Source organism: Rhopalosiphum padi, chromosome 1 (genome assembly GCF_020882245.1).
Source record: "Rhopalosiphum padi isolate XX-2018 chromosome 1, ASM2088224v1, whole genome shotgun sequence".
Taxonomy (NCBI): domain Eukaryota; kingdom Metazoa; phylum Arthropoda; class Insecta; order Hemiptera; family Aphididae; genus Rhopalosiphum; species Rhopalosiphum padi.
Window position 1 is genome coordinate 62,726,726 of NC_083597.1, and position 13,175 is coordinate 62,739,900.

The window sequence follows — 13,175 nt, forward strand, 5'->3', positions numbered from 1 at the left end:
TCTTACAGGGAAAATAAAACATTGTCACCTGATTTGTTTATCTTAAATTCCGTGTCATCAAAATTGTATTTATGAAATGTTCCTACTAACTGAAAAATTACTGTTGAAATCGGTCTATTAGTATGGTATACTCAATATATTATGAATGCTGGAGCTAAAAATAGATGAATCTTGTCAAAAACACGAAGTGATAAATAATTATACTAAAGTCGGTCAATTATAAATTATAACCTATAAATAATATAATATGCAAAACGCATATTTATGGTTAATAAAAAAAGTTCAAAATTTAGTAAATGTATAATAATATCATGAAAAATTCAAAAAGATTTTAATTATTTTTCATTTGTTACCTTAGTTATCTATATAATAACCTTAGTTCATATATATAACATAATATAATGTTATAACTCACCAATATCAAAATATATTTTTTTTTCATGTACTTAAAATAAAATAAGCTAATTTAACTTAAATTTTGTCAATGAGGTTTAGGTCATTTAGGCGTAGGTATGTTTTTCGTAGCTGAGTGCATCCCCAGGGCATTTGAAGCGATTATTTATGTAATTATATTTAAACGGTTTATGTATAGTATGTATACGCAGCTTTATTTTGGGTTTTATTACACAATAGGTTACAATGTGGGTAAATCTTTTTTTTTCAATCCCGGCCATGATTACTGTTTTGCATACTATAAATATATGCAATAAAATTTAATCACAACAATATTCTTATATGTACCTATCTATTGATATTAGATTGCTAAACTAATTCTGTGATCTTATACTTACCTTCTTAAAACATTGTCTATCTATTATACTTATTTTGTTCTTTTCTTTTTAGTATTGTTAAAATATAAAAAAATATATAATAATATAATATGCACATTATAAGTTTATATGTGCAATATTGCAATTGGTAAAAGTGTAATTAAAATAATAAATTTAAGTGTAATTCAGTTAATGTATATTCGTAAATAATGTAATTCCTCTACAGAAAGTAAAAAAGAAAAAATATAATTAAATGTAAAATATCCTTAATTTAAAAAATATAATATAATTATTTATTCTAAATACTCCATTTTTTTTTCGCTTAATCGTTTTAATATTAATAGTTTGTCATCTTTAGTCTATCAACAATAAATACAACTATATCGTTTTATCAATCAAATTAATCATGACTTCTGTACAACAAATAAAACTATTAAAACGACAATAACTAATACATTCAATATTGCATATTTTTAACAGCTAAATGTTTATAATCTTTGTTAAATTTTAACTATATACATATGATTTGGTCCTTACGACTATTCATTAATATACCGTTACTAATGATACGCTTAAAAATACCTAATTATGTTTGTTGTTTTGTATACAGTTATTAAACTAAGGGGGATTTTTTTTCGAACTATAACAATTTAAATGAAAAATATATATATTATTATTATTTATTATATACTACGCACTCATTAGCTTTGGCAGGTGGTAGTTAAAAAGTAATAAAAATATTACATAGATCATTTAAATAGTACTATAATGTTAATAATAATAACTTATTGTAAAAAATTAGTTAAGTAAAATTCTTTGGATGTTTTTATAATTAAAACATTCAGGTATTATCCACTCTGTAAAGCATTGAAAAATATTTACATTACCATTTTTAACTACTCGCCATAAGTTAAAACGATTTAAAACATGATTTTGCATGCAATTATTCTAGGGATTTGTTTTATAAACACCAACAGTTTTTATGTTGAATTTTAATAATTAATTTTGATACCACTTTATGTGTAAATTTATTTAAAAGCTAAAATGTTACGATGAGTAAATAATTATTATGTTATCAATATTTCATGAAAACTAGAGATGCACTATGTTCTTATTATCATGTTTTATAAGTATAAAAACATAAAAAAGATCACCAGTTAGATTTTTTACTTAAATTATATTTTAAAAGCTTTTGTAAGATACAGCGTGGTAAACAAATATTTATACAATAACTATTATTATTATTATTTTATTGATCGTAAATAAACATTGACAGCGGCGGCCGTTGGTTTTTATATTAATTTACAATAAATGTTATTTAAATTAAATCGTTTAATTTATATTTTCTTAAAAATCTTAAAACTAGATGGTGGTGTTTGCGTTCGGTCTGAGTGCTGTGTATAGACTAGAGTGTTGGGGATGTTTAGGACGTTTAGGTTGTTGAGTTCATCTGTGTACTGGAGGTATTCTGTAAAAATATGGTTGACTGATAATTCGGCACCGTAGGTAGTGCACGTAGGTTTTTCTTCCTTTGCCATGAGATATTCATGTGTTAGTAACTATTATCATTCAACACAAAAATAACATTTCCTTATATTACTAAATTATTCAAATATTTTAAAGTTTCAAAATTTAAGACAAATTTAAAGAAATAAAAGATTTAAAATAATAATAATATGCAAACAAATGTTAAATATTAAATTATAGTAATTATTTTTAATTCATTTTAGTTAAAATTATATAATAATAAACTATGATATGAAGTAATGTAGCGAATTGAAATTGAAGATATTAAGTATAATTTTACAATTTGTTATGAAAAATTATATAGTTCATCTAACACTATTAAAAATAATACAAAATAACTATTTCAAAAATAATTATATATTTTTTATAATTTCTGTGTGTTTTTTATTTATTAATTTTATAGAATTCATTATGATTTTTAGATCGATTGAAATTCAATGATTTATGTCAAAACGAATATAGTGGATTACAATTTTAAAATGAATATATTATAATCAATTAATCACAAATAAGTGGCAGTGTTAAAATTAAATATCTTTGCTATTATAAATCCTTTTTAACAAACAAAGCTTTTAAGATAGTTGAATATCCAACTATGTGTTATATTATAATATTATACAAAAACTAAGATTAGCTAACTAAAAACTTAATTATTATAATATAGTTTTTAAAGTACTATACTGTGATGTTTTTTAAGTTAAATTCAAAAATATTTTTAATTTATCATGGATTTTTAAAGAATAAAAAATATGTCTACTTATCACTTAAATATATGTTAACTATTATTTTGAGCTAAAATCTCATATATCTAATATAATATTATATATTTATTTTTTTTTACAGAGATAAATCTCAACGCAGTACCAATGGAATTATTAACGGTGAACATGAAATTAAAAGAACTATTTCCAAACACTCGGGTAAGTGAAAATTATCAATTGTAGTTAATTTATTTTACATTTACTACAGTGAACATTAAATGAAAATATACATTATTAAATATGATGTATATATTTATTTAATTATGTATTATTACATTAAAGTTTTCATCGTTACATTTCTGATGTTAATACGCAGATTTAAATTCAACTTTATCATTTTCATTATAATATATTTACTCACAACAGTGATCATCTACTAAAACGTAAACATAGATTCAAAACATTATTTAAATTACTTATATTTGTAAACATGGTTTTTGTTTTAAAATGTTTGAACATAATACACAATATTTTGTTGTATTATATTAATATAATTTGTAAAGAGGATTTTCATCGTAATCAAGAATCCTCCATACAAAAAAAAAAACCAATTTTATAAACATTAAATTTTGATTTAGGTACCTATTATTATTATTATTATTATTAGTTATATAAACCTGTATAAATATTAATTTATGTTAGAATTAATTCTTAGTGGATGTTTCATATTTAAAAGCGAATACAACCATGTAATAAGATTATCATCGGTTTGTTGCAATAAAGTATATTTAATAAACTTATTAAACGGGTATTATATATACAGATATATATAGACAAAAATATGTTTATGAACAACCATTGTTAGAATAAAATACTAAAAATAATTCCTTAAGTCTGAATTTGAAACCACAAATTTCCTTAAGTATAACCAGTAACCACCTAAATAAAATAGTTTTCAGACTTGTTTTATTTTGTTTTTTTTATTTTTATTGATTCTTCAAGAAGATAATGGTCCCCATGTTCTTGTGGGGTCCATGATTTAATTTCTTACATGAACTCATGGACTCATTTCTATTATTATTATTATAAAATAATAATAGTTTTATTATTTAATTTAAATTATCTCTATTGTTTTCTTAAAATATTGAAATTCATCCACATAAAAACATTAAACACGAAAATTTAGAATTTAAACAATAAAATTGGTTTTTTTTTTTATAAACGTAACGCCAATTATTATAGTGAATGACAATTTTTAAATTGTTTAAATATTTATGATTGAAACTATACTGGCTTTACTTGAAAATTTCATTAGTTAAAATATGTAATTCAACATAAAATTCGTTAAGTTATAAGTGAATAAAGAATGTAGATATATAAAAAAAATAATATATATAATTCTAAAAGTTAATAGTTATGAGAAATATATTAATAAGTATATAATTTAGTTGAAAACTAAACTGTTCATTTCTTTTGATTATTATCCCCTGGAGCACGCATTGAAATTGTTCATCTTTCAATTTTTTTCAAATAATAACTAATGGTTTTTATTTTACTATTTATTTTTATTACACATTTTGGTACAAAATTGTATCACTATAATGCTTCAAGGAATATTATTTATTTAATTATTTTTATTTTAAATCATTGTGCAGCTTGATTAGATAGAAAAATAATTAATAAATTAGTTATATACAGTTATACATATGTATAATAATGAATTTAATTTGTTGTATTATTTTTAAAATTAACTGATTAAAGCTAGAAGTTATTACAATAAATACTTTAACTACCTTTAAAATGTTTACACGTCAATGTCCCACCTTTAGTTGCTTTTTTTATTTGTACACAATGTATGTATTGGCATTGTTTTTCACATGTGTCATTGTGTGTACAAAATCGTATTTTTGATAGAAAAAGAAATTTAAATTACAAATTTATCGGTAAACAGATATGCACAATGTAAATTAGATTCTAAACGTTGGGTTTTTTGTTATGTAGAGTTTATAACCTTTACCAACGTCAATTGTATTGTTACTGCAGAAAGTTGTCTAGGTTAAATGATTTTAAGTTCATTTTTTTACAAAGTTCATAAATGTACAGAAAAGGATGAACGCAATGAACATTCCGAGTGAAATTAAATGTTTGTTTAAACGGTTTGTCCAAGCAGACGTGTATTCATAGATATAAAGGTATATAATAATATATTCCCTCTCTTACAAGGCTCAGTGGGCACCTATAAAGGTTTAAGCCGTTTCCACAAAACGTTTTCCACTTGAAAGTTTAATTAATAGCCGTTACTCTTTGTTCTTGCGTCTTTCAATCAAACGTTTAATTAAACGCTCGTGATTAAATTCATTTGACTTGCTGGCGCAGCAATGTAAAAAAGTATCGAAGAAAAGAAAAGAAAAACTAAAAAAAGAGAAGAAAATATTACAATTATTACGAAAAAAAGAAAAGAAAAAAGAAACTCACTTCTCTATTCTGTAATGCCATATTTAATGTCAACCTAATGAAGGAGTGAGCGAATTCCACCTCTTTATTTTCAGTTATTTTTGTTTCGTTTAACGAGTCGACCCGTTCGTTTCCATTCCGTTGTAATAATTTCTTATTTGATAGGAAATGAAACTTTTTTTCCTCTCTACGGTTCTGGTCGGTAATCGTCGTTTAATCCGACAACACTCCCTCCAGTCAACCACCAGCCTGTATTATATCATTATATAATACCTGCAATACTATAGGTTATAATATAATAGGTACACATACCTATATTTTAGTTTATACCTAATAAGGTAGTTTCCCCGAACGGGAGCCAAGCTCTACCCGCGAAACCCCTAACGATTGTAGTCGTACTACGGTCAAACCGCTCTCATGAACGTCCGGGCGTATAATATAATGTAAAAATACGTCGTACAGAAAGCAGAACTGAGAACATAGTACATATATATATATTTATATACTTTGCTCGCATCCAATGGGCGCCACGTTATTAAAAACCATAAATCCGGTGCCGCACATTTCAACAGGCTCTCGGCTTCGTGTCTGTCTGTTCGCGTTTAATGGATATCCTTATATTCCTTATTATTGTTGTGCCACCTTGAATAATGTATGGTTTAATATTATTATTATTATTACTATGTGAGTGCACGTTCGAAGCGTGGCGATAACGTTTTGGCGAAATACGCGCCGTATAATATAATATTAGGCCGCTACAATGGTTCTCAAACTACTGAAATGGTACAGGCGTTAAACTAAAATATAATGTATAAATATGTGTATATAAAAAACGAACATTATGTCTCATGTAGAAAAGTTTCGTTTTCAGTTATTATAACAGCGGCGTGGTAATCGACTGATCCGTAATACTCGTCATTATATTATTATGAGCGATATGCGCAATAAAATGTCTGAGAACCTCTGTCTTATAAAGTTATAACTAAGGGATAAAATAATAAAAATTGCACTGTTCTCAACCGGGGTTACTCTCACCAGCGTACATTATACGTATATATAGTGTAGTTGGTAGATCGTATGAGTACTCCGTTCCACTATAAAACGGAATCTTGCATGCCACCACTCCCAAACCCATCTGTCGATGACAAGGAAATAATCGCTAGCATTATCTTCCGCAAAAAAACGAAAAGCGCGTGATATGCATATTATTTTTGCGATACATATCAAGTGCCGTCTCAAGATACCAAAAATACATAACAAATATACTTGATGATTTACAACCCCCCCTCACAATAATTGTTTATATTAATGTATTTATTCAAATTCTGACCTTTGGAACTGCTTAACCATAGTTTATACTTTATTCAAGAAGTAACGATAAAGTATCAAATAAAAATAGTTTTATTTAAAATAAAAAAAAATGGAATTAATTTTTTTATCTAGTACATAATATATTTATTATAATATATTTAAATAATATTTAGAATTTTTACATGAAATTTTAATATAATAATATAAATCATTTTATTTTAAAATATAATACCTACGGTTTACCCTTATTAACTCATAAAATATATTTGTTATAATTTATTATTTTTAAAACCATTGATTTGTAGTTAAAGTTCAAAAATTCACAAGTTACTATTCCGGCTCACGTATTTTCAGCATGAGAAAGAATAAGTTTGTAAAAAAATAGTAATATTATTTGTAATCCTTATTACGAACGTATTATTATGTTGAATAACTAACTACAAAACTAGTAACTCACACATAATTTTGAAAGGCTTTAATTATAATGTATAAGCTAAAAAATAAAACCGTGTCTGGTATCTAACTTTAGTGTGCTAAATCCATCAAATACCAAATTTGTTTATTGTAAACGATTGTAAAAACGTTAGACGGATTAAAAATAATTTGTTTTAATGCCTTCACCACTGAACTAAATACAAAAAAAAAAATAAATAGTTCAGTGGCCTTTACTCAATACTGTTGTGTTGATGGCATATGTTGCTATATTAACTAATTAAAAAAAAAAAGTATTGGATAAAAAAAATTGATGAAAAAACATTTGAGATAAAAAAAAATGTTTAGTGTTCAATCTTATTTATTAATTGTATAAATATTTATAATAATATTATAATACTATATTATTATAGTAAAATATAAATATATGGCAGATTTAATTTACAAATTCCATTGCATATTTGCAAGTTATAATTTCTTAATATAATAGAAATTTTTAGAAAAAAAGCAAATGTATGCATGTTCTTAACAATATTGTTATTCTTAGATCTAAGTTAGATCATAAATATTCTTAAGAGTTTGTGTTATATCTTCGTTTTAAGGGACTTTACAAAGGCATAATTTAGAAATTATTAATAAAAAATACGAAAATTCATTAAATTTAATATATTAGTTTCTAATATTATAAAAAGCATACGAGTACAAATATATTATCTAATAATTATAATAGGTATATAGATTGTATTGGTATATGCTATATATTATTATATACATACATCAGTTACCTACTTCGGTAAAATATTATTTTTGAGAGCCTTAATGTTTAAATGCTATAATATAGTAATTCTAAACAAAATATTTCTTTGTTGAGTTGACATTTGAAAAAAAAATGTTCAGACAAAATAAAAACATAAATTGTATTTAAATAATAGCGTCAACACGTTGACGTTGTACAGAAAGATAATTTAAAACTTTCGAGTAAATGGTTTGAATAATAAGACATATGTGGACATAGTGATTTGAATAGTATATACTAAACGTAGCTTTAACAACAATTTTAAATCTCAAATCTATTATTTTTAAAATAATTAAACAAATTAGATAAATTATTATAATATATTAAAAACGGGAATACAATTTTTATTATTAATTCGAATTTAATTTAGGTTGACATATCACGTGTCAGATAAATGAAATAACCAACGTTTGGCGAATAAATCAAAATAAAATTGTATGTTAAAAATCAACTGCAAGTACATGATACGAGTATAATATAACAATGAAATACAATCAAAATATTATGTACAAATTTAACAATAATATTCGAATTTCGTTAAATGTTCAATGTTTTATACGATTAGAATAATGATAAAATCACGATATTTTTTAATGACAACAACGAAAAAAAGTTGATAAATAATAATATGAACTAGAAAAAAAAGGTTATTTTCCAATAAATTGTCGATATTAAAAACGAAACAAATGTACGTTCGTGCGTATTGAATCTTATAATTATTTAAATATTAAATCCTGAAACTGATCAATCAAAAAACGTTTAAAGATATTATGTGTAAGAGTTATCACGTTATTTCAGAAAAGACTGAATTTAATCAATTAATTCATTAAAATATGACCCAAAGGTGTCTTAGCAATTTATTTATTTATCTATAACTGATAACGGTTCAGGAGGTTGGATTAAGATGGTAAAAATATTGTAATGCAATAAATGCCATCGGAAATAATAAAGAAAATATTGGAATCCAGCAAATGGGCTTATTTTTTTTCTTAATTTGATATTATTATTATTTGGTAAATTTTCTGTCGGCTTTTTTTCTTTTTATCAATTTTTAGATTTTAATTACGTAGTTATGTATCTTACGATAATTTTAAGTAAGATCAATTTAAATTAAAACGCCGCAAAAAAAAAAAAATGTTATTATATATTAATATTTGATTTTTATTTCGATTGAATCTTGTCAATTTTCGAATTTGATTTTTATGGTTATAGACCATTGATAAATTGAATGTATTTTATCGATTACATTATATTTCAAATATGTTGCCATACTTGAGTTTCCGAAAAGTAAATCAATTATCAAGGTTTCGCCGCAATAAAGTTTAAAATTAATAGGGTAGACATCATTTAATAGATTTAATTTGTCATTGTTTTCTGAATTTCAAATTGTTATTTTTGTTTATTATTATATTATTGAATTAATTTTTTTTGTCATTATACATTGTCAGATCGTTATGGGAAAATTCATTGAAATCGTCTTGTTTATTCTAGTTTATATATGTTTATATATTTTTTATACTACTTTTATAATAATCATAATTAGAACTATTTAATCGATGTTTGAGTTTTAAAAAGTCAAAAATCTATGTACTACACCTTTAAGTTATTCAATTTTTTTTATCACACGTGCATATTCAATTTTTATAATACAATTGCTATATTTTTAATAATTTAAAAATAAATGTATAAATTACTTGAATAAATAATAAATTATTGGTTTTCCCACACAAGAGTGTAAATTAATTATGTTATACCTTATACATCAGCTCAGTGGAATAATTATGACCATTTTGTGTGTGTGTGATGTGGGGGGGGATATTTATATTTCATAATCGTCTAAGTTAAGCGCGGAGTAAAACAAATATAAATATATACCTTTTAATTTATAATAATTCATACATTATATATATTTTTTATAGTAATATATTTAGTTCTTTTTAATCAACTAACATATTATGTAAAAAAAAAAAAGATCTCGAGATGATATATCACCCATTTCAACATCTCCCTAGTTACGTTATTGCACCAGCTATATATTCTTATTATAATAATATTTCGTTGATATATTGTGCATTCAGGTTGGAAATAAAAATATCAAGTTTTATATATTTTATAATTTACTTTTCCTGAGAAAATGGACGATTACTAATTATGATCCGTAATAGTTACTGTTATACATTCTAAAATATGGTGCATTTAACTTGACCCAAGTGTTTTTGTTGCTATTCTTCTGATAAAAATATCATTTAACTGTTCATTATTAAATATGATTAGGAGTGACTAGTTTTTTTTTTGGAACTAAATAAATATAAGTTTTAATTAAATTATATTAATAAGTTACTTATGGTTTCTGCAATAACAATCCGTTATTTTCCAAAAAAATGTCATTACTCGTTGACTTGTATAAGTTTGACTAACTTGGTAGTACTTATAACATTTATAAAATGTTCAATTTACGTTCTAATTGAATTACGACTGTTTAAGTGATAAACTGTTTTATTTATTAAAAATATATTAAACATTTTTTTACTTTTCCATAAAATAATTGTATTTATTTGTTTAACTACAACTAGATAATGTGATTTATATAAATAAACAGTATTTGGTACTATCAACAGATCTTTCAGAATTTTAAATGATCAGCGATGTTTGGATGTAAATGGATTTTGCAATAATGTTTTTTGTTTTTCAAAAAAATGACATTCAAAATAGCTAAAATATTGTCTATTCAATCGATTCGTGTATCATATGCCTTGCAATTATTAGTCAAAGATTTATTTTAAGAATCTCAATACTATTTTATAATATATTTATTTTATAATTTTTATGATAAAATAAAAACAAATTAAATTAAATATATATACTGTAAGATTTTAGTGAATGTGTATTACATTTCTGTATTCTGCGATAACTGTAATAATATATTATTGTTTGAAATTTGGATTTTAAATATTCCTTTAATAATTTTATCGTAGTTTATTAATATTTGAATCATATTTAATATGTGTTAATATGTTTTTTAAAGTTATTCATGGAAATTAAACTTAGTTATACAGACAAATCATATAATATTATTTAAGTTTAATCTCGTCATATTCTGTCAAGGAAAAATCTTAGAAATCAATAATTTATAAATGTATTTATTTTTGTACACAAATATTTATCTTCATCCAAATTGTACTGCAAACATAATTTATTCTTGTACAAAATTCCGTCATAATTTCCAGATCAAAAGAAAAAATAATAAAATAAAAACGTAACTGTATAAACTTTCACAAAAAGCTTACACCCCACCGTGTGATGTTTTGAGTACATTTTTTTTTTTTATTATTGGTTATAAATATAATCTTAAAAAAATATTAACATATTACATATGTTAGTTGAATGCGTTATATTATGCATGGCGAAAAAGGATATAACGTCAAAGTCAAAATGGAACTTCAGTTTAATGGGATTAAGCGGGATGTCAAATAAATTGAATTGCATATACAGTAAAGAGTACTAAATCAGATTCGATGAAATAGGTAAAACGTTTTAGGGACCTTTGTTCTTTTTTTAACATTTTATGGAAAATCTTAATTTTCACAAACGGAACAATCATTGTAAATCTTTAAACTATGATTGAATCACGTTAAAACGTATTCATACTGTATAGAAATATTAAATTATTCAAGATTTCAGATAATATTAAGTATTAATCAAAATCATATCATTAAACGTTCTAATATTGTTACTAAAATAGTTTTTTTTTTCTTAAGATTTTGTATACTTGCACGTATATGTCGGCAATAAGTGTCTTTGTATTTCATAGATCATTGGTTATTACAGTGTGTGATTAGGCATACTATAAAAGTATGAATTAACTGTTAGTTCTACTTTATTAAAAAGGTTGGTATAAAAAAGGAGGTAAGGACGGCGAATCATCCATATTAATTAGTAATTACCTAATACATTCCATTACTGTATATGCGGACATAGAGCATTATTTGTGATAATATTACGTCACCCGAGACCGTTTGTAGAAAATGAAACCGTCAAATGACGGTTTATGGGGAATCAGTAAATCTCGAAAAAAATAAATACTTTTGTTTGACTAAATTATTATAATATTAGATCGGATGCTTTTGATTCGACGACTAAACGGAGTTCTGACATCGATATTAACATGTCTCACATACTCCGCTAACGGCGGCATATCGTACTCGATGTAATATTTTGTCGTGATGACGGAATAACAGTGCTCGTAGGAAATATTTTAGCAAAAGCATTTGCTTCTTCTCGTTTATGTTTTATCGTTGTTTGAATTTCATATTTACAATTATATTTGTTTGCAATGGTTCAATAAAGAAAATGTCTCATCTATAGGATCCGCATAGGTACTTACTTAACATTTTTAAATATAATGACATATAAGAAAATACATACAATAATTAAATAACTGCATTTTATGTTATACAAACTACGAATACTTTATAATAATAGAAAATAGTGACGAGTATCTAGTACAGCTTATGATAATTTTATGATCATAATATATATTACAAATATTAGAACATAATAGGTATAATTTTAAATATTTTTCTGCATCAAAAATTTCATAAAGTGTGAAGATTTATAAATTTTCAATTCCTAACAAAATATAACCTTCATTTTGATAATTTGTAGGTTTTTTTTAATTTTTCAGTAAGTTGTTTCTTCTTTTGCGCTCGCCGAAATTCCGTTTAAAACTAAAAAACTACCCATTTCAAAAGAAACCCATCGGCCATGTACAATTTTCGTTCTAGAAACTTGCCACATAAAACTTTTGAAATACACTTTCTGCTGAAAAACTTGGCCTAACCCATCGTACATCGTCGTAAATGCATTACGTATCTTCCTCCGTGTACAATCTAAAATAGATTTAATTTTGTTCAAATACTAGTACTGTAGTATACAGTAGTAATTTAATTAGTTTATGTCATTAAATTCAATCAAATAACAAATAAGTAGGTATATCATATAATATAATATAAGCATAAACTGCGTTTAACTTTATACTATGTCGTTCAATATAAATACATCACAAAAGTAGAGACATTTTTTTAATAATACATTGTTTATTATATTACTTAATATTATAATATTATTAGCTAGTATCGTACAGGGAAATGCATTGTGTATAATATATGCGTCGTGGAAAATATT

The 13,175-nt window shown here is 24.2% G+C and overlaps 1 protein-coding gene across 1 annotated transcript in view; it reads left to right on the top strand.

The window, feature by feature from the left end:
- LOC132917466 (uncharacterized) overlaps nucleotides 1-13,175 on the top strand; it is a 139,720-nt gene that overhangs the window by 98,492 nt on the left and 28,053 nt on the right. The window contains exon 8 of the mRNA XM_060978216.1: nucleotides 3,141-3,217. Coding sequence (XP_060834199.1) covers nucleotides 3,141-3,217 — 77 coding nt within the window. The remainder of the gene's footprint in view (nucleotides 1-3,140; nucleotides 3,218-13,175) is intronic.